Source organism: Macrobrachium rosenbergii, chromosome 22 (genome assembly GCF_040412425.1).
Source record: "Macrobrachium rosenbergii isolate ZJJX-2024 chromosome 22, ASM4041242v1, whole genome shotgun sequence".
Taxonomy (NCBI): domain Eukaryota; kingdom Metazoa; phylum Arthropoda; class Malacostraca; order Decapoda; family Palaemonidae; genus Macrobrachium; species Macrobrachium rosenbergii.
In genome coordinates this window covers 33,785,891-33,809,173 of record NC_089762.1, presented here as the reverse complement: position 1 = coordinate 33,809,173, position 23,283 = coordinate 33,785,891, and the positions used below count along the sequence as shown (strand labels likewise).

At 32.9% G+C, this 23,283-nt stretch overlaps 1 protein-coding gene and 1 long non-coding RNA gene across 2 annotated transcripts in view; one reads left to right on the top strand and one right to left on the bottom strand.

Moving 5' to 3' along the window:
* Positions 1-5,753: 5,753 nt before the first annotated feature.
* Positions 5,754-23,283, bottom strand: part of LOC136850726 (uncharacterized) — a 111,238-nt gene continuing 93,708 nt past the window's right edge. The window contains exons 3-4 of the long non-coding RNA XR_010856714.1: positions 7,401-7,542; positions 5,754-6,389 (exon numbers count right to left, since the gene is read on the bottom strand). This is a non-coding gene — a long non-coding RNA (uncharacterized lncRNA). The remainder of the gene's footprint in view (positions 6,390-7,400; positions 7,543-23,283) is intronic.
* LOC136850724 (zwei Ig domain protein zig-8-like) overlaps positions 17,718-23,283 on the top strand; it is a 26,088-nt gene continuing 20,522 nt past the window's right edge. The window contains exon 1 of the mRNA XM_067124593.1: positions 17,718-18,298. Within this exon, the coding sequence (XP_066980694.1) occupies positions 18,250-18,298 (49 nt within the window). The 5' untranslated portion in view covers positions 17,718-18,249. The remainder of the gene's footprint in view (positions 18,299-23,283) is intronic.

The following is a 23,283-nucleotide window of genomic DNA, read 5'->3' as shown; positions in this document are numbered from 1 at the left end:
TAACCAACATAAACATAAACGTAGGTTAAGATCATCACTCAGAAAATAAGTAATGGAGATAATCTTTAAGATAGTTTAGAGCAAGAAGCAATACACTACAAACATAAAACACCAAGACAGTAGCGCATAAACAAGGCGTTGAACATCACAAAAGAATTAACACATTTTCTTCAAAAATCTCCACTGAGATAATACTGGGCTATGGCAGACCTCTACCCGAAATAATAGAGTAATTTAGTTAACTATCATGGACATAGTTCCAGTGGTCTCTTATTGATGTCACATTCAGCGTTATCTGAATCTACTATAAAATACACTTCATGATTTTCACCTCATCCATAAACGTCCGATAGCGTAGACACATGATACTTACCTACTAGTAGGCCCCAGAACACTACGAAGTGGTGGTGCTTACGGCAAAATCTGTTGAATCGGCCTAAAAATTCTCTCAGTTAGGTATTGAACCATTCCACTGCATCATTTCAAAGGCCTGTGCACTTATTTGCCCGTATCATCAGCACATGCACTACTCAATCATTTGCTGCACTAAAGACAATGCGACTTACTTACTTACTTCTTATTTTCTTAAAATGCCATTTTCTTTAAGGCCTCTTAGAACCAAAGAAAATAGTATCTTATATGTGTGCTTTCTATTGGGTAATTGTGAAGTCACCAACTTCACCGCTGATTGGCGGGCGTTGATATTTACATCTTACGTCATGGTAGTTGGGGTGATGGTTACCATCAGTCTAATTCTATTAACAATCTGACGGCAGTTAAAAGACCTCGTTAGCTAATTGTCTTTATCTGGTTTATAGATAAGGTATATTTTGAGTCGAATTTCATAAGAAAATAATAAATGGAAATTAAAATTATGGCCACTACTGCATTTTATTACAAAAGTTGCCAGCTGGTTACTTATAGCAGAATTTGAGCCCTTACTACTCTTAGGTATAGCCAATGTCCGTTTGTATTTTTCTTATAAACAGTCTTTGTTTGCCCTTATTAACTGTACTTAGCCTTCATAATGATTACTGAAAAATGTATCTTAATATTTTCAACCTTTTTACCAAAAAATCGGAAATATTAAAAGTATTTTATACAAAATTGTGTATAGGTTTTTATCCAGGTATTTCATTCCAGGATCCTTGGAAGCATTTCCTTGCCGTCAACTTCGGTTTCCATAGCAACCATGACGTAGTCTTTCATTCACAAATAGATCGATAACGTCTAAAATCGATTGTTCCTTTACAGACTGAGTATTACAGTTGCATTATTACATTCCTGTTAAAAGGATATGTGCACAATAAATAAATAAGCACGACTGCTAAATTTTTAAATGGTTACTCAACTCATATATATATAATATATATATATATATATATATATATATATATATATATATATATATATATATATATATATATATATATATATATATTATTATGGTGATGAATTCAAACTCTGGGATGGATAATGGTGACTTCAGATGCTCATTATGCATATTCGTAGCTAAATATCATGGATTCAACGAACGTGTAGTCTAATTATGATGATGAGATTGGTTTCACATATCTTCAAAATAACATTACAAGTTTACTTGAAAATGAAAATCTTACGTTTTTGGCAATGCAAGAAGCAGACGAATGTCTGAAATTGACACAGTAGGCTACCAATAAAATGAAAATGCAAAAACGACATAAAAGAATGTTGAACATACAATGAAGTGACCTTGGACTGAATGAGAATGAACACCTACTAATATTCAGAACCAACAAAGTCAGATTTCTTTGGAAAACTTGCAAACATTCGAGGGTTTTAGCCCATTTGGTGAAAAAAAGCAGACCCATTAGTAAGCGGGAAACAAAACTAAAAAAAAAAGTAGCATTCGAAGGAAGTGAACTTTGATCGAACAGTAATCAACAACTTTATAATGTTCAGTGCACATGATATTAAATAAACTAATGTTTATAGCTATAATACATTTGTTTTCAAACCTCTTTAGTAGCTCCCTTATATTTTCGCGTTTTATTTTAGGCTTGTTTCCCCCTCTTGGAAAATCGCGATACTGCCGCTGTGGACATCTGTTGACAGTTAGATAAACTACAAAACTGAAACGAACAATAAACAGTAACTGATAACCATCTTGTTTACAACGAAGAATATTCCTTCGATTCTACTTGAAATATAAAACATTAAACCAAAGTGGCACGAGTTCTGAATTATAAGAAGCCTTTTGATTATTCTGTAGTCTGAAGGTAACTCAGCCTCACCAGGAAAATGATTGAAATAAACACAAATTAAGATCTTAATTAGCAACTCTCAAACAGCAAGCATGAATCAAAAGGAACCATAGTCTTAAGTTTTGACTAATGCATTAATAATATTTTATTGTAATTCACAAAAATAGAAATGGTAAATTCTTATTATTAAAATTACTGAATGTTGAAGATAATTATTTTTTGCTTGAAAATAAAACAACTTGAATATCTCTTTGCTAACGTTGTCCGGTAACAAGATACAGACACCCTCCAAAACTGACAATGATAAACTTAAAACGCAACATGACGATCATAAAGCCTTATGTTGCACAGACAGCAGACAAATTTCGTTGATAGATTTTAATATTTAGAGTAATTAATTTGAATTCAAAATAAGGATACTGTAGTTTTATCCCTGTATCTATTTTAGAGAATCATCTGCGTCTTACCAGAAAGCATATAAACCTTCAAGATTTCGGGTTTTCAAGCAAGATAATCACTGTCTACACTGATCAGTAATAACTTTTAAACCATTAAAGAAATTCACTTTGATGACCAATAATGAAAATTATGATGCAGACTCTAAAATTCAAGAAAAGTTCATTTTCCACTCATGTTTGCTAGGAGGGTTTCTGATTTTGATTTTAATTTGTATTTGTTCCGATAATTTTTGTAGTAAGACTAGATTAAATCTAGATTGCAAACAAGCTGAAAAGTTTTATGTAAATCTTAGTTTCTGCCACACCGATACAGCTAAGTATATAATATGCAAAATAGATGACAATATTTTCAGTGTCAACGAAATAGGCATACAAAATTGTTAATTTTTATTTCTAGATTTCTTTGAATTTTTTTCGCAATAGAAATCACCTTAAGGGACAAGTAGATGAAAATATATTTTTGAATTCATATTTTATGTCGCTTTGAAGTAAACCCAAGAGCTGTCATTTATTATTTACTGTTTGTTTCTGTATAACAGTTGATCCAACTTGAATGGTGATCACCCCTGAAGGCAACACGACATTGAACAACTCTAGTAATCTTTGTTTGGGCATAGGCAAAGGGAAAGGAACCTCATCAAAAAAAAAATGTTATGATCTTAAACCAGATCCTAGGAGTCTCATGTGAGCGGTAATTAGACACAATGAAGTCAGAGAAGCTTAACAGGGAAGAAAATAAGAATTAAAAGAATGCCCTGGCGCATAGGAGGATCCAATGAGTCTACATGAAGTTAAAGCAAAGAATCGGAGTGAATTAGATGTTAACAGACGCAACAGAGTAAATAGATTGAAATTTGGGAAGTATTTACTGAATGTCTTTCTGCGTATTCATTGACGCATAAACGATGATCTAACATTTAGTGTGTGAAGTATCTCTCCTCCAGGTATGGGATCAAAGTTTCAGTTTTCCTGTCTAGTTAATAATTCCGTCAAACTACGCAGTTCAACCTCAAGTCAAATAAAGTTTGCAATGAACCCGCCTAAAAGAAACACCGTACATTTTTTACATCCAGTACTTAGAATGAAAATGGAATTGTTATTGTTGTAGTTTAATTTTTCAACACACATCCCAGAACTCTTAAAAATAAAATACAAAATTTTCGGCCTTCACATGGAAGAAATTGCATATAGAATTGTAAAAATCATGTTTAAAGTGTTATTGGAAGCATGAAAGACATCTTTTCAACAACATCTGTGACACGAGACAAAGTTATTTAAAAACCTGTGGACTTTACCTGAAAAAGAAGTAGCCCACAAAGTGGGTGACGTTGGTGAAACGATGGATGATCGAAGGACCTCCAAAATAAACACAGACGGATGATAAATGGATGAACATTTATCTATGGGAGATCTAAAAATGTTGCATCATTGTCGGGTAAGACAATCCCCTCACGACGTCACACCTAAAGGGAGGCAAGCGAGACAGTTGCCATATTACGTCCAAAACTTGTTAATTGCTCAGTCTCACCAAGCATCCCATTGAATTTCTTGGCATGGAAAAGTCAGTCGATTCAGAGCAGATGATCCTGAAAAGATGGATCAGATCTCTACCATGAGCAAGCCATATCAAAATTTCAGAAGAAAATATTTACTGTCATCAACGATCGCTATCATCTTTCACTAAATGAACAGATCAGTTAGTTTTTTCAAGATAATTTTCATCCCGTTTAGGCTTATCCACCTCACCTAAAAAAAGAGAGAGAGTATATAGGTCTCCCATATTGTTCACTATATTACCATTTTCTAATAACAAAACAATTTATTTTATAGAAAATATAATTTTTTAGTATGGGTGACTCTTTCAATTTTTTCAAGCGCTGTATAGTAATATTTTCTGCTGGATTTTATAGCTTTTATCCTCATTATAGGATTTTTTTCAACCATCTTGGCTATTAACAAGAACAATTAAAAGTAAAATCATGGCATGAATGTTTTACTGCCGACATCAAACTACTTTAGCTAATTTAGAGATAAGACTTTTGACATGAAAATGATTTTTAAAAATGTTTGCAGATTAGTTTGCCGCTACACTGCTGGTCTGTCGGTCAGTGAAAAGCAACGCTTAGCGTGGTTATTACTTGATAATGATTTCAAAAAGGAAAGTTAGACAACACAGAAAAGGTCCTATGACCATTTGGGTGACAATTAACCAAGGAGGTTAGATTTATAGACACAAGACAAGTAACATCAGTACAAAAGTCAATGCTTTCACTCTTAAACCACACCTTAGGTTGTCTTTTGTGACATGCAGTTGACTTCAAGGAAGAATGGGAAGTGCAATCATTGAATTAGCCAGTGAGTGCAGCTCATTAATGAAAAGAATCATAATGTATGGTAAGGTAATTGCTTCGAGCCTCAACAGATGATTGCTGAGAAGATGACAGCCAAAATCTGACTTCACTATCTTTAGGTGCTCATCGAAAAGATGAAGTTTAAGGACCACAAGAAGTTAGGGGCGTGGCCTGAGCATTAAACCTTTAAAAAATGGCATATCTCACCCAAAGATCTTACCCAAAGAAATGCTGTTTGGAATCATACGAAGCTTGAACAACGTGGAGTAGATGATAACAGACGAAACAATTTAAGCTTGTATCAACTGAGGGGTTCAGTTTGGAATGAATTTCAGTTACATTCCTTGTTACTATACTGGAACACTACACAGTCTGCATGGGAAAATATCAACAGTAATATACAGAGGATATTCCTTTTAGCTATTGGACCAAATCTTCAATTTTCATGCAATCAGCTTTAATAATCTGTTTTTGTGATAAGTCTATTAAACTGTGCACTAGTGAATGTCACAAAAGAGACTTGCATACATTTGACTAACAACTTACAAATCCAGGTGAACTACTTCACGACAAATGTTTGGTAACTGAAAATTGTAATTATTATGTAACTAAAATGTTTGAATGTAAACACTATTTTTTTTTGTACCACTTCAATGACTAGACATCTTGAAACGTGTATTTGTAATCCTTTCCTTACCTACTTAGACTATTAGTGATGCAGAACTTGCCAGGTGCCAAAGATGGTGCCACTGATCTGAGGACAAGAGAAATGATGCGAAAAGAATCCAACTCAAGAGTCTTGGAGAATGTAGATGTTCGTTGACGCAAGATACCCTCGTTTGGCAAAGCGCGCCATGGTGAACTTAACCTCTGAGAGTCAGAAAAAGGACGGCCAACCGAAGGGAGACAAGACTTTTTAGTCCTGAAAGCTATAAGCACGGTCTAGGCCGTGGGCTATATGAGGTAGCTCTGTAAGTCCTCTGGGCTGTTGGTGATAATTTTGTTGGTTAATAAGGTGGAAACACTAACCGTACGAAGCTACAGAGATTTAGGATTTTAATTAAATGGGCTTATGAGAAAAGAATAATAACGTTACAATCCATATAAGTAACGGTAGTTACAGCTGCCTCAGGGAAACCGATGGCTTGAAATTTCGTAATCACAGGTCGCCTCTGGAGTGGGTTCGGTTCCCGTGGAATACTTATTCAAGAGTTGCGGCGAAGCTTTGTTGAATAGCTTGTTGCACTGGATGGGTAGCATACGACCTCCTGGCGAGGCAATTGCAAGTATTTCCAGGTATAATAAGCTGATCCATGACATAGTGACATGGGTCTGTACTGGAGAAGAGAGGGAGATCAGTTCAGTAACAGTGCCTTCCTTGTCTGTTACAAGCACGCTAGATGTAAGTCAGGTGATATTCAGACTAACTAACCATGAACAAAAAAGGTTAAAGTGGTTTAATTTAGAACAATATAGACGGCGTACCATCTCACTAACTAGTGACATTGACATCTGAATTCAGACTTAAATAATCAGAATATCTTTAAATAAGATGTGTAAAATTTCAGAAAAGGAATGCATGAACTTGGTAGAGGGCATATATTTCTAGAAACAATAAAAGTAAAAATCCAGGTAGTGAAACGAGCATAGTGAGGTATTCTTTTTCCCTTAACTCTCATGACAATGACCACGTAGAGAAAATAATCTTCATTTCTCAAAGGTAATTCCCAAGAATGCTTGGCAGGGGTAAAGCTGAAGAATGTCTATCAGCTATAAACCACAAAAATGAAAAAAAAGTAGAGGAAAAGGAACAGTGGTCACTCGAATAAAAATCATGAGCATTCAAACTAAAATGTGAACTCCAGTCTAAGTGTAGAAGATGTCACTAAGATTTTGTTAACTGCCTTTGTGGAAAATTCTTGCTTTAATAATGTTTTTCTAAGTTCGTAAATTTTGTTTTCCCTTAAAAGATTACTGAAAAGGCCTGTCTTCTCTCTCTCTCTCTCTCTCTCTCTCTCTCTCTCTCTCTCTCTCTCTCTCTCTCTCTCTCTCTCTCTCTCTCTCCACCCTCCTCAACTCCCTGTATATCTCACACATCCACAATTGTGGTTCTCTTATTTTCTGATAGACTTCTGTGTTCTTGAAAAATGATTTGCTCTTTCCATTTTGAGAACTTTGTTAAAGATGTAAAAGATTGAGGAAACAATATTCCATGGAAAAATAAAACTGCTGATGATATTAAGCTTGTTACAAAATTATACAATATCGTATTAAGTTTCTTGACATTCGAAATGCCAAAAGGTCTAGTTTTCTCTTTCCCTGAAAATGAAGGATTTATTTTACCTTACCTGTTATGAAGATGCAGGCCACTTCCCCCTGACTCTTGAACTTTACAAGTAGTGTGTATTGAGAAGAAGCTATTGTAACTTTCGTCCTTATGCTTGACGAAATGTGTTGTAGTTTCAAAGGTTCACTTCAGCAAAGTCCATCCTGTAAAACTGGGAATATTAATCTATATTCCGGCAAGAATGTTTGAGTTATGATCGTTTTCCGCGGAGAAACGAAGCCACTAGTGCCTCAGCAGATGTTGAGATTAAAGTTCAAATCCAAGCCACAGAGGTATCGTATACTGAATTTCTTTCCCCCCAACCTAAAATTGCCTCGATAATATATGACTTAAATAACAAACTCTGCTGAAGTAGAATTCAAGTTGTCCTAACTTATTTCTCAATTTAAGTTACGAAAGCTTTATATCAACTTTATATCGTCCCTTTTTAGGAATAATACCAAATACTTAGAACATCTAAAGGCAGAGACTAACACCGAGTGAATCGTCGTGAATGCATTGAATAACACTGACAAATTGCTGAAGTCTTCGTTGTACTGGTTCGTATTCCTCCGACTACAACACTCGTTAAGACTCTTTGGTAGGTACATAACACATTCAATATTCCTCTGACTACAACACTCGTTAAGACTCTTTGGTAGGTACATACCACTTTCAATAAATAAATTTCTCAGAGGTTTCCTTTCTTCCAGCGATAACGATCTTGATTCTGACCATCGCCAAATGCTTTAAGCTTGTAACTAACTGGTAACTGTTCTTTTATACACAAAAGATTTTATTTTGTTATGGACAGGTAATCCTGAAAACTTGAGTATTAAGAAGCTCTTATCTTCGTTATAGCTTTCCAGTCAATAGGAAACTGAGTGCTAAGTAGTATGTCTCATTGCTAGAGCCTTGCAGTCCTTGGAAAATAATTAGCATCTTAGCTTCAGCCTTCCAGTCCTTCAAAAAATCTGATTATAGCTTTCCAGTCCCTACAAAACTGCGTTAGGGAGTTATAAGCTTTTCTCTAGCCCTCCAGTTCATGGAAAATTGATTTTCTGAGTCTTTCAATACCTGGAAAGTTATCGTAGATTGATAAATCGAATATATTTGAGTCAAAAGTCAATGGTCCATTGTTAAGGGGTTTTAGTGTATCAAGTTCTCAGACGCCATGAACAGAACTTCGAAAGCCTCCATGTTGCACACCTCTCCAGGATCCTGCGGCGTTTAAATACCTTGACCGGCTTTAGCGTTATGCGTGACGTCATGACTCCCGGATGCAGGATGAGGTGAAGTTTCGAAATATGGCGCTGTCCGACTTATTTGAAAATTTTTTTTTTTATTTCCAGTTCCAATTTTGAGACAAGATCTTTTCAGCTTATTTTTTTAATTGGAATCCTTCTCCTCATTTATATTTCCATATATGCTTGAATTGATACCCACTTGAAGTAAGGTGACTACTATCGTTTAAACACCATTTCTGCATTTCTGACTTTCAGCAATCTTGATGCATTGTGGGATTTATTTTGACAAAGAATATTTATCTTTGGGTTTTTAAAGAAATAGGCGTCATTAAATTGCTGTGATTTTAATCTTACCGTTTCCATTTGTAATTCTAATTGCAAAAAAACTCAAGTTTCTTGCGTTAGTGAATATGCGTCACACCTAAAGCGATTACTTTCGAGATTAATGATATAAGATCCTTAACAAGATGAAACGCTTTAGTATATAGATTTATGCGTAAGTGGAGTTAATCAGTTAATTTAAATATATTTTGAATATTTGGGAAATCGATGAATTACTTATGATAACCAAATTGCTATTAAAACAACAGCTTTTGACTTTCGTAGACGAAATGTAACTTTATTGATAAATGAGTAATAAAAGTCCAGGGCGAACATTACTTTTCAACTTAAATATATTTTGAATATTTACATTTAGTTAATTATTTACGATACATGAAATAGCTATTCAAACAACAACTTTTGAGTTTCGTAAAAGACATTTAACTTTATTGGTAAATAATTAAAAGTCCAGAGTAAACATTACTTCTCAGCCTAAATATATATTGAATGTTTATATTCGATGAATTATTTATGACACAAATTGCAATTCACATAACTGCTTTTGACTTTCGTAAAAGAAATGTAACTCTATTGATAAATAAGTAAAAGTCCAGAGTAAACATTAATTTTCGACTTTAATATATTTTGGATGTTTATATTCGATGAATTATTTGATACACCAAACTGCAATTCATATAACAGCTTTTGCCTTTCGTAAAACTAAGACAACTTAACTGGTAAATAAGTAAAAGTCAAGAGTAAACATTAATAAGCAAGGTAACTTTATAGGTAAATAAGTAAAAGTCCAGAGTACTCATTACTAAGCAAGGTAACTTTATTTGTAAATGAGTAAAAGTCCAGAGTAGCCTAAACATTACTAAGCAATTTAACTTTATAGGTAAATGAGTAAAAGTCCAGAGTAAACATTACTAAGCTAGGTAACTTTGTAGGCAAATGAGTAAAAGTCCAGAGTAAACATTACTAAGCAAGGTAACTTTATAGGTAAATGAGTAAAAGTCCAGAGTAAACATTACTAAGCAAGGTATCTTTATAGGCAAATGAGTAAAAGTCTAGAGTAAACATTACTAAGCAAAGTAACTTTATAGGTAAATGAGTAAAAGTCCAGAGTAAACATTAATAAGCAAGGTAACTTTGTAGGCAAATGAGTAAAAGTCCAGAGTAAACATTACTAAGCAAGGTAACTTTATAGGTAAATGAGTAAAAGTCCAGAGTAAACATTACTAAGCAAGGTATCTTTATAGGCAAATGAGTAAAAGTCCAGAGTAAACATTACTAAGCAAGGTAACGTTTTAGATAGCCTAAATGAGTAAAAGTCCAGAGTAAACATTACTAAGCAAGGTATCTTTTAGACAAATGAGTAAAAGTCCAGAGAAACATTACTAAGCAACGTATCTTTATAGGCAAATGAGTAAAAGTTCAGAGTAAACATTACTAAGCAACGTATCTTTATAGGCAAATGAGTAAAAGTCCAGAGTAAACATTACTAAGCAAGGTAACTTTATAGGTAAATGAATAAAAGTCAAGAGTAAACATTAATAAGCAAGGTATCTTTATAGGCAAATAAGTAAAAGTCCAGAGTAACCATTACTAAGCAAGGTATCTTTATAGGCAAATGAGTAAAAGTCGAGAGTAAATATTACTAAGCAAGGTATCTTTATAGGCAAATGAGTAAAAGTCCAGAGTAAACATTTCTAAGCAAGGTAACGTTTTAGGTAAATGAGTATAAGTCCAGAGTAAACATTACTAAGCAAGGTATCTTTATGGGTAAATGAGTAAAACTCCAGAGTAAACATTATCAAGCGAGGTAACATTTTAGGTAAATGAGTAAGAGTCCAGAGTAAACATTACTAAGCAAGGTGTCTTTATAGGTAAATGAGTAAAAGTCCAGAGTAAACATTACTAAGCAAGGTATCTTAATGGGTAAATGAGTAAAAGTCCAGAGTAATCACTACTAGGCAAGGTAACTTTATGGGTAAATGAGTAAAAGTCCAGAGTAAACATTACTAAGCAAGGTAACTTTTTAGGTAAATGAATAAAAGTCCAGAGTAAACATTACTAAGCAAGGTAACTTTTTAGGTAAAGGAGTAAAAGTCCACAGTAAACATTACTAAGGAAGGTAACTTTATAGGTAAATAAGTAAAAGTCCAGAGTAAACATTACTGAGCAAGGTAACTTTTTAGGTAAAGGAGTAAAAGTCCAGAGTAAACATTACTAAGCAAGGTAACTTTTTAGGTAAAGGAGTAAAACTCCACAGTAAACATTACTAAGGAAGGTAACTTTATAGGTAAATAAGTAAAAGTCCAGAGTAAACATTACTAAGCAAGGTAACTTTTTAGGTAAATGAGTAAAAGTCCAGAGTAAACATTACTAAGCAAGGTAACTTTATGGGTAAATGAGTAAAAGTTCAGAGTGAACATTACTAAGGAAGGTATCTTTATAGGTAAATGGGTAAGAGTCCGCTGTGTAACTTTATGGGTAAATGAGTGAAAGTCCACAGTAAACATTACTCAGCAAGGTATCTTTATGGGTAAATGAGTAAAAGTCCAGAGTAAACATTACTAAGCAAGGTAACTTTATAGGCAAATGAGTAAAAGTCCAGAGTAAACATTATTAAGCAAGTTATCTTTACAGGCAAATGGGTAAAAGCTCAGAGTAAACATTACTAAGCAAGGTAGCATTATATGAAAATAAGTAAAAGTCCTGAGTAAACATTTCTAAGCAAGGTAACTTTATAGGTAAATGAGTGAAAGTACAGAGTAAACATTACTAAGGAGGGTAACTTTATAGGTAAGAAAGTAAAAGTCCAGAGTAAACATTACTAAGCAAGGTAACTTTATAGGTAAATGAGTAAAAGTCCAGAGTAAACATTGCTCAGCCAGGTAACTTTATAGGTAAATAAGTAAAAGTTCAGAGTAAACATTACTAAGCAAGGTAACTTTGTAGGTAAATGAGTAAAAGCTCAGAGTAAACATTACTAAGCAAGGTAGCTTTGTAGGTAAATAAGCAAATGTCCAGAGTAAACATTACTAAGGAAGGTAACTTTATAGGTAAAAGAGTAAATGTCCAGAGTAAACATTACTAAGGAAGGTAACTTTATAGGTAAATGAGTAAAATTCCAGACTGAACATTGCTAAGCAAGGTAACTTTATGATAAATGGGTAAAAGTCCAGAGTAAACATTGCTAAGCAAGGTAACTTTATAGGTAAATGAGTAAAATTCCAGAGTGGACATTGCTAAGCAAGGTAACTTTATAGGTAAATGATAAAAGTCCAGAGTAAACATTACTAAGGAAGGTGACTTTATAGGTAAATGAGTAAAATTCCAGAGTGGACATTGCTAAGCAAGGTAACTTTATGGTAAATGAGTTAAAGTCCCGTGTAAACATTACTTTTGAGCACATTCAGTCCCCGACATCAAATTCCTGGCCATCACGGTAAATGAGTAAACCCATTTCCCTGAGCTCTGAGATTCTAGAACATGGATCATTGCCACTACACATTTCACAGATGGGTGGATGAACTTCCCCCAAAGCGGCTCTATGGAACACAAATTTTCTTTTAAGAAGTCAAATATAAATATACTCTAATATAAATCTTACAGTGTGCCATAACTTTGAAATGTGGTATTTTTCGAATTTCCAGAGCGAGGAAGATTGGTGGAATGAAAGTGTGTCTCTTTCTACCTGAAAATAATTCTGAAATATTCTTCTCTTTCACTTTGCTGTAGGTCTATGGCATCCATACTGTCAGGGCTAATATTTTATTCACCCCTATTCTTTTTCATTTGCATCTATTGTCTGTAGTCAGAAGAGAATTTCTCATTAAACTAGTTTCTTTTCCTGTGAAGACCACCGTAACACAACAGTTCCATTCGTCATGCAGAGAATATTAGACACAGTTAAATTTTATTCCATCGTAGTCTGTTTATGACACAATCAATAAGAAGCGATTTATGGAATGTATTATTTTTTTTTCTTTGCAATTTTTCGCCATAAATACTAAAGTAATAGTAAACTGAAAGTCAACTGTGTCCAGCTGTTTAAAGGTCCCTTTCTCTCGCTCTTTTTCGCTATACCTGTCTTCCTATTTATCTATACCACCATCTATCCATCTGTCTAATTTTCTATATATATATATATATATATATATATATATATATATATATATATATATATATTTCTATATATGTACATATATATGTACACACACATATATATACATAAATATGAATATACAGAATGTCTTTTCTGCCAGTGTAACTTTGAAATGTGGTATTTTCATTTGAAACCATATATTTCGGGCACTTGAGCTGTTCAGTAGAAGATTGGTGGAATGAAAGTGGCGTTTCTTAGAAGGAGGAGATTGACCAAATTACCTGAAAATAGCTCCCGTTTGGCTGAAATATCATCTTCTTTCACTGCGAGGATTGTCAAGGTCGATTTCCAATCCATACTGATTGATGGGCAGCATCTTTCTTTTTTATTCACAGTTAATGACTTTGCCCTGTATTTCTTCCCGAACTCTCAAGCGTAACGGGCTGATCTTTTGTGCTCTGTTATTCTTTTCATTTGCATCTATTGTCTGTAGTCAGAAGAGAATTTCTCATTAAACTAGTTTCTTTTCTGGAGTGAAGACCACCGTAACACAACAGTTCCATTCGTCAAAAAGAAAGATTAGACACAGTTAAATTTTAAACCATCAATATGTAGTCTGTTTTATGACACAATCAATAAGACGCGATTTATGAATGTATTATTTTTTTTCTTTTTTGAAGAAGATGATAAATACTAAAGTAATAGTAAACGGGAGAAAGGTCAACTGTGTCCAGCTGTTTAAAGGTCCCTTTCTCTAAGAAACGCTCTTTTTCGCTATACCTGTCTTCATGTTTTTTATCTATACCACCATCTATCCATCTGTCCATTTGTCTGTCTGAATCTATATATAAACAAGTAAATATATATATCAATATATATATAGTATATATATATATATATATATATATATATATATATATATTTCTATATATGTACATATATATACACACACATATATATACATAAATATGAATATATATATATATATATATATATATATATATATATATATATATATATATTTGGGGAGGAGGAATTAAGCAATTATTTTCTAAACGATAACCTACTGATTAACTGGACTTTGTTCAACCATTTACTTTTATTTCATCTTATGTCAAAAGCTATATATATATATATATATATATATATATATATATATATATATATATATATATATATATATATATATATATATATATATATATATATAAAATGACAAATATCGTCTATACATTGTGCATTAATTTGCTTAACAAAATTTACTTTTCTATCGGAATAACTAACAGCAATAAAACAGAAATCAAGGACTCAGGAGAGTTCTAAATAAACAGGATGTACTGCCAGCGTTGCTCATTAACAAAATCAGAAAAACAGTTAATGATTTATGACAGTTTCGCATCACGTTAACCAAAGAAGCTTTTGATATAAGATGAAATAAAAGTAAATGGTTATTACAAAGTCCAGCTAATCAGTAGGTTATCATTTAGAAAATGATTGCTTAATTCCCTCAAAAAAAAATATCAACCTATTTAACATGTCATAAATATCGTGGCCTCTATTTTAAGAATATTTGATTTGAAAAACTTCTGAAACATTTGTAAGTAATATGAGATGGCATGATGAGAGGGTGACCTCATTTTCGCAAATGGAACTAATGTTTGATGATTCATTTACATAAATATGGAAAAGGATGAACTCATTTATATTCAAGGATATATTTTGTGACCCCATATTTGTATTTCTCAGAGTGACCGATATTTCAGTAACGGGACGAGTTATGCTCCAATGTTTAAAGCTTAGTTTGTACAGAAAACCGGTGCATAGAATTATGTATCAAAAATAAAGTGAAATTTGGCACAGATGCTTTTCTCGTGTAATCCATAATTCAGAATATCAATCGTTTCTTTTTTTTTTTAGATATGATAGGTATTAAGCACAAAACCTTCAATTTAAAATCAATTTAAAATCAAATAGAAAGTGAGAACAGTTCTGGGAAATGTTTGTCAAAAGCGAACGCATCCGCAATAATTCTCTGAAAAGTTTAAGCAAAATAATGATATATATATATATATATATATATATATATATATATATATATATATATATATATATATATATATATATATATATATATATATATATTTATATATATATATATATATATATATATATATATATATATATATATATATATATATATATATATATATATATATATATATTGTATAAAGGAGCAAAACAATCACTGGCTTATGAAAATTCAAATACACAAAATATTAGGAAAATACCCAGAACTATTAATTATGCAGCTAACTTACTGATGCACTTTTGAATGTTTTCCACACATAATAAAAAAAAATCCTTGTAGTATCTGCTAAAAATTTGGTCAGTCGGGAATAAAGTTAGGAGAAAAAAGGCTTTTACAGTATTAATAAATAGCTTGTCTTGGTATATAAATGCCAAAAACTGAATAACATAAAAATACTGAATATGAGTGGTCGCCGATTTTGGTTTGTTAAAAACTTTGCATACAGAATAATATCATGTTTTATAAATCAAAATGACGAGTCATTCTGAAACTTTCCATCAGGACAAAGGGATATAAAATTGAAAGCATGAAACCAACCTTAAAAATTCAGTAGTGCAGAGGCTCCACAGATGCAACTGAACAAAGAGGAGGAGAGAAAAATACCAAAAGTTGGAGTAGGACTCAAAGTGACGTCACGAAAACAAACTGGTTAGACCAAAACTGTTAAACAAAACGTTAATAAACTAATATCAGGAGAGGCAGAATGGACGGTGAAGCAGCGTGATAAAGATACAAGGCTTTTGAAAAGTAATACCCCTTATCAGGTGTTTCTATAGAAATGTAATCGATAGTCAGTGTTAAGTAATTATTTGTACACTATATTTTACACAAGGCTCGGAGGAAATTCTGGCATACGTTAAGTATATTTTAGTTTAACCAGACCAGTGAGCTGATTAACAGCTCTCCTAGGGCTGGCCCGAAGGATTAGATTAATTTTACGTGGCTAAGAACCAACTGGTTACCTAGCAACCGGGACCTACAGCTTATTGTGGAATCCGAACCACATTATGACGAGAAATGAATTTCTATCACCAGAAATAAATTCCTCTAATTCTTCATTGGCCGGTCAGAGAGTCGAACGCTGGGCCAACAGCGTGCTAGCTGAGAGCTCTACCCACCCCTTCAATGAAGAACTAACCAGACATGTGCCTCAGTAGGTAACAGTGGACGATGTTGTGGCCTTGGGACCAAAAGCTACCAATACAAAAAAGTAATTTCCCTTTTACAGTGTTTCGATATAATTATAATCGAGTCAGAATATGTAACTACAGTAATATATTTTACACAAGGCTTGGAGGAAACTTGGACATAAAACCGATTGCAGTGAATGAATGGCAGGCTCAAGCCAACATATATTCCCAATACTTCTAAAATATTTATTCTGTTTCTTGGTTTACACATGGATTTAGGGTTATTTTCTGGCAAAACATTGGTTGGCTCCAGATCTGAGAAAAAAGATAAAATGAGGAAGCAAGTTTTTGTTAGACTTTACAGATTTTAATACTCGCATTTAAATAAATAATTTTCAGTGGTTACCTGCACATACTTGGCAGCAAGCCAATATGTTGTGTAACTGGTGGCTTTGAAGGAAAGCTAGACCAATAATATGGATATATTGATTATGTAACACACGATGGAGAGAGAAGGATTAGTTCACAGTGATGGCTTATGATACAGAACAGGATTTTGGTTTTCGAACGTGTTGTAGCAAAATTATAACGACTGTAAATGTTGGTAAAATATACGAATCAGCTTAAATACTTATGTAGAACACTATATGCTACTGAATGGCTACCAAAGCCGCCTATGATATTTTAGCTTTTTCTTTTGCGATTATTACACCGAACAAAATGTATTTCGTTAAGTGTTCAAAATGTTTTTAACGCAACTTTTTAAAGATTTATCGTTGAGTTTGAAATAAATTTTCAATAGCCAAACGTTTGTTAGTAATTCTTTGTAAACAGTAAATGCCATAATTGTAGAAATTTGGAGAGGGTAATATATATATATATATATATATATATATATATATATATATATATATATATATATATATATATAATTATATAATATATATAATTTTGGATGTGCCGTAAGCTTAATTTTCTCAAAGGATATTCTGCAAGTTTAGTTGAAGAATTTGAAATTACCGGAGAATTACGGCTTTGTGTAGTTATCAGTAACTATCAACGGATACAAAATGAGGCATTTTTCTTCAGTAACGATATTTCGACAAGTGACTCGGAATTAATGAAGGTTATCAGTAAAAGAAAGTGGCCAAAGTCATATGAGTTATTTCAGTATTTATGCTGAATAAATTTTTTTTTGTCGGGTGTATAGTTAATAACATCTATGAAATTTGCGAAATATGTTTACGTATCCATAAAAAAAGGCAAATGATCAAAGTCATTTGAAACCGATAATGCGAAACACGTTCTCAGCCCGAGCGATATCCGCGTCGAGGAGGAGAAAAAAAACACACACACACACACACACACACACTCGTAAAGGAAGCCTCCTGGAATGGCATAGTTCTCTTCCTTAAAGCAAGAAGCCCATAACGTTGCCAGTTGCCCATGGACTACAGCGCGAGTTGAAAGTGTCGCTCTCGTCATCAGTATCTGCTCCTCACTCGCGCTCGCTCCGACACCGTCTGTGGAGAGTGATGTCCTTTCGTCTTGTTTCGTTCTTAATGGATTTACAGCCCGAGCTTGTCTTCGTATATGAATTCTGTGAAAACCGCGGAGGAATAAATCCTTTTCTCGTCACTATTTGTTTCGTTCTTCATGGATTTAAAGCACGAGTTTGTTATCGTATATAAATTTTGTGCTAATTGACGAGGAATAAATCCATTTCTCGCCAGACAAAATAAAAAAAAACAAGAAAGACTGAAATAAAATGATCCAGTTAATGTTGGGCAAACAGTAGCAGCATAAATCCATTTCTCACCAGACAAAAAAATAAAAAAAGAGAGATCGAAATAAAATGACTCAGTTGATACTGGGAAGGAAAGTGGAAGTGGTTAGTTAGTGATGAATCTTTAATTCATGAGTAAACATCAAAAGACAGTTGACTGTTAACAGACGGAATTTTCATCGAAATGAGTTCACTGTGGGCGCTCTGTGGAGTTTTGCATCTCGTGTTCGTAGGTAAGATGAGACAAGATAGTTTGGAAGAACATTTAGATGAGATGAGATTTTTTGGAAGAACATTTAGATGAAATAAGAAAGTTTGGAAAAACATTTAGACGACGTAAGATGGCTTGGAAGAACATTTAGATGAGATGAGATTTTTTGGAAGAACATTTAGATGAGATGAGATTTTTTGGAAGAACATTTAGATGAGATAAGAAAGTTTGGAAGAACATTTAGACGACATGAGATAGTTTGGAAGAACATTTTGGTGAGATGAGACGGTTTGAAAGAACATTTAGATGAGATGAGATAGTTTGGAAGAACATTTAGATGAGATGAGATAGTTTGGAAGAACATTTAGATGAGATGAGATAGTTTGGAAGAACATTTAGATGAGATAGTTTGGAAGAACATTTTGAGATGAGTTTGGAAGAACATTTAGACGATGAGATGGTTTGAAAGAACATTTAGATGAGATGAGATAGTTTGGAAGAACATTTAGATGAGATGAGATAGTTTGGAAGAACATTTAGATGAGATGAGATAGTTTGGAGGAACATTTAGATGAGATGAGATAGTTTGGAAGAACATTTAGATGAGATGAGATGGTTTGGAAGAACATTTAGATGAGATGAGATAGTTTGGAAGAACATTTAGATGAGATGAGATAGAACATTTAGATGAGAACATTTAGATTGAGATGAGAACAGTAGTTTGGAAGAACATTTAGATGAGATGAGATAGTTTGGAAGAACATTTAGATGAGATGAGATGGTTTGGAGGAACATTTAGATAAGATAGTTTGGAAAAATATTTAGATGAGATGAGATAGTTTGGAAGAACATTTAGATGAGATGAGATGGTTTGGAGGAACATTTAGATGAGATGAGATAGTTTGGAAGAACATTTAGATGAGATGAGATGGTTTGGAACATTTTGAGATGAGATAGAAGAACATTTAGATGAGATGAGATAGTTTGGAGGAACATTTTAGAGTTTGAGATGAGATAGTTTGGAGGAACATTTAGATGAGATGAGATGGTTTGGAGGAACATTTAGATGAGATGAGATAGTTTGGAAGAACATTTAGATGAGATGAGATGGTTTGGAGGAACATTTAGATGAGATAAGATAGTTTGGAAAAATATTTAGATGAGATGAGACAGCTTGGAGGAACATTACACGATTATGATGATAAGATATTTAACTTTATTTTTATTTTATATTTATACATATAGACTCACAAGTGATTGCATTATTATTTTTTGTACATTGGAAAGACATTTAAATTTACTTTGTCTCTTAGTTTTAGTGATGATACTGAATATCGCTTTCCACATTTTATAGCACAGTTGTTCATTCAGTCAGACTGATTAATTTTTCTTCGCGATGACAGCTACAGTTAATTATAACTATTCAAGTTTCAATCTTTCAAGTTAATTATTTTATAATCACTGCTTCCTGTTCTTCGTTATACTTTTTTTTTAAATTTGTTAAAGACGACACGAATGTTTTAAACTCCAAAAGGATTGATATGGCAAATATATTTAATTTTTTGTGGACTCGGACGGAAAAGTTAGTTTTTTCTTCTTCAAATTAATAATTATTTGTCTAGCCAGGTCAGTAAACCCAAGTGAATAGATTATTCTTTCTTTTTTCTTTCTTTTTTTCTATCTTTCCTAGTTTTCTTGCTGTTGGCCTTAAAGAGTGTTCATGCGAACATAATGGTTTTATTTAGCAACATTTTATCCATTCTTGAGTTCTATATAGCTTTTTCTCTAGATGAATCTTCCTGTTTCCTCTGCCTAATGTGAAATGTGAACGGTAAAAAAGAAGCTAAATATTTTAGCAGAGAGAGAGAGAGAGAGAGAGAGAGAGAGAGAGAGAGAGAGAGAGAGAGAGAGAGAGGAATACGGTTGCTCGTATAATTTACTGACATAACATGACAGGCAATTAGGAACCGTATTTCAGTTTAACGTATTTTCCTCTCCACATGTTTCAACAAAAACTGCTATTATGTGGCAAGAAAGTCATTACAAAGCTGCGTTTTTTGAGGTCATACAGATGACTTGAGTACATTTAGCCATCTTTTTGGATGTGAAACCTTCCTTTCGTCATTATAAAGTGAAGGGGGAAAGCTTGACTACAGAAAATATTAACTACAAAATAACCATTGTTGAAGCAGCTTTGATAATTGATAAAATCTTCAAAAAAGAAGGGAAAATAATTCTTCTGATATATATATATATATATATATATATATATATATATATATATATATATATATATATATATATATATATATATATATATATATATATATATATATATATATATATATACACACACACACGTATATACACATACACATATACACACACACATATATATATTGTATAGCATTTAAAAAAAAACGATATTAACTGACTTATTACCAGACGGCAATAATTTTCTATGCATGGAAAGATCAACGAGGGAAGATATAATGCACAGATAAAACATAATATTGTTTTGCATTTGATTATGATGAATCTTCGAATTTTAATCTCTTCAGTACCTAAATCTATATTCTTATTTTTTGTAAAGAGTAACAACTCAATTTTTTGCAATATTTGCGTGTTCTCTTTGCTGAATGCAAATACTGCATTTTATATCAGCAGGAGTGATACAGAATTTACTTTTGAATCTGGATATGGTTGAAAATGGGTTGTTCATGTTAAGACAATTCCCCAACGAATTACTTGGGACTATTTTCACCCTTTTAGTTACAATCTCTCTCTCTCTCTCCCTTAGTTGTTCGCTTAATTGACTACCTACCGTCTCTCTCTCTCTCTCTCTCTTAGTTGTTAGCTTAACTGACTACATATAGTTTCTCTCTCTTTCTCTCTCAGTTGTTTGTTTAACTGACTACATATAGGCCCCCCTCTCTCTCTCTCTCTCTCTCTCTCTCTCTCTCTCTCTCTCTTTAGTTGTTTGTTTAACTGACTACATATAGCCCTCTCTCTCTCTCTCTCTCTCTCTCTCTCTCTCTCTCTCTTTAGTTGCTTGCTTAACTGACTACATATAGTTTTTTCTTTCTCTCTCCCATAGTTGCTTGCTTAATTACCTGCCTATAGTCTCCCTCTTACTAAGTATAAAGAAATTAAATGAAATCTAACATCCACAAAAATGTTTCACAGAAATAGTAAAAAAAATATAGACGTCGAATTAACACTTCAACATCTTGAAGATTTCCAATAAAAGGCTTCGGCTGTCAGTCGCAAAATCGAGAGCAGAAATTCTCTAAGGATAATATCCAGACTTGTTGTGTTTTTTGTTTCCTTACTGGATCCAATCATCATGCATGTATCATCTGGGGAGTGTTTGATATATTGGCTGGGAACATGACGCGGAACTGACGTCAGCTCCGCGAGCGAAATTATAATGTATGATCACGGGGTAAATGCTTACAAGAAAGTGCGCATGTTTGGATGATATATTATCCGGGGACGATGCTCTGTATTTGCTAGAAAGGTTTGTTTTGCGCTTTATGAAATCATGTTTTCACGTACCCTTATCAATCTTTGTTTGTGTTGAAAGAATATTGAATGGTTTGTAAATCGTTTATATGCATCAATTGGCTGTTATGACAGATACTTTTTGCTGTAATAAAGACTGAAGTTTTGCAGAGCATAATCTCGATTTTATCCGAAAGATATCACTTAATCAAAATTTGAAGTTCATAAACTTCAAAAGTTCATGCAAAGATGCAATGCATTATTACCCTAATGTCTTATTCTCCTTGTATTTTAATAATTTACCCATCTTTTTATCTATTTATTTATTCATTTGTTAATTCATTTTTTCTCTTTTAATAACTAATTTGTTCTTTCTGTATTTTCCATTTACTTTTATTACTTTTTCTAATGAACACCATACTCTTTTGAAGCTTGAATTTCAAGTCAATGGCCCTATGGGCTTGTTCCATACGAATACGGTTCATCTTCTGAATAATAATAATAATAATAATAATAATAATAATAATAATCTAGGGAAGAATATTGCACTGAATTATACATATGATAATAATTTTCGGATCTAAATAAAAAAAAAATTTAAAGGTATTAATGTTCAGTTATTCATTCTTCTAAATGTTCACTAAAGACATAGTTTTCAAATTATATATATATATATATATATATATATATATATATATATATATATATATATATATATATATATATATATATATTATATATATTATTTAAGATTTTCTGAAAAGTGACCTTAAGTCTTTTTTTTTCCCCTCATGAATTTTCCCACGCTATCAGACAGCAGCTACCTTCACGAATGCCGCAGACACATAAGGGCATTCCACCAAGTCTCCCATTTACCAGATATCCAATCTAAATGATCAAAGGGCTGGTGCAACCTTTAACTGTCTGTGGGACGAAATGTGGAAGTCTGGTTTCTTGAGAAACATCGACAGGAAGAGATATGAGATTTTGCGTTGATCATGATGTTAGAAAAAGAACAGTAGAGAGATTAACGTACTGACAGCCATACAGACAGACAGATAGACAGACGGGTTAACGTACTGACAGCCATACGGACAGACAGATAGACAGACAGGTCTGAGTTCTAATAATGAGTATCTGTCATAAAGGTGCTATTGCTTTTCACTAAAAATCCACTGAGGAAATTATGAAGGGTCCGAATTGTAAAATACAAGGTATGGCCTATGAACTGCTGGTGTATTATTATTATTATTATTATTATTATTATTATTATTATTATTATTATTATTATTATTATGATATAACCTCGGGAACTTCTACTACCAGTAAAATTACTTTTATTAACACTGAGGTTGTTATCTCAGTCAAGACATATTTGCATAGCAATATCTCTTGACTGCTTACAGGCACAGCTACCAGTGACTTCGGTCTAAATATAGTGAACACCTATTTTTTCTACACTGAAAGGCTGTAACTATGCTCTGTAAATCAAAGAAATGTGAC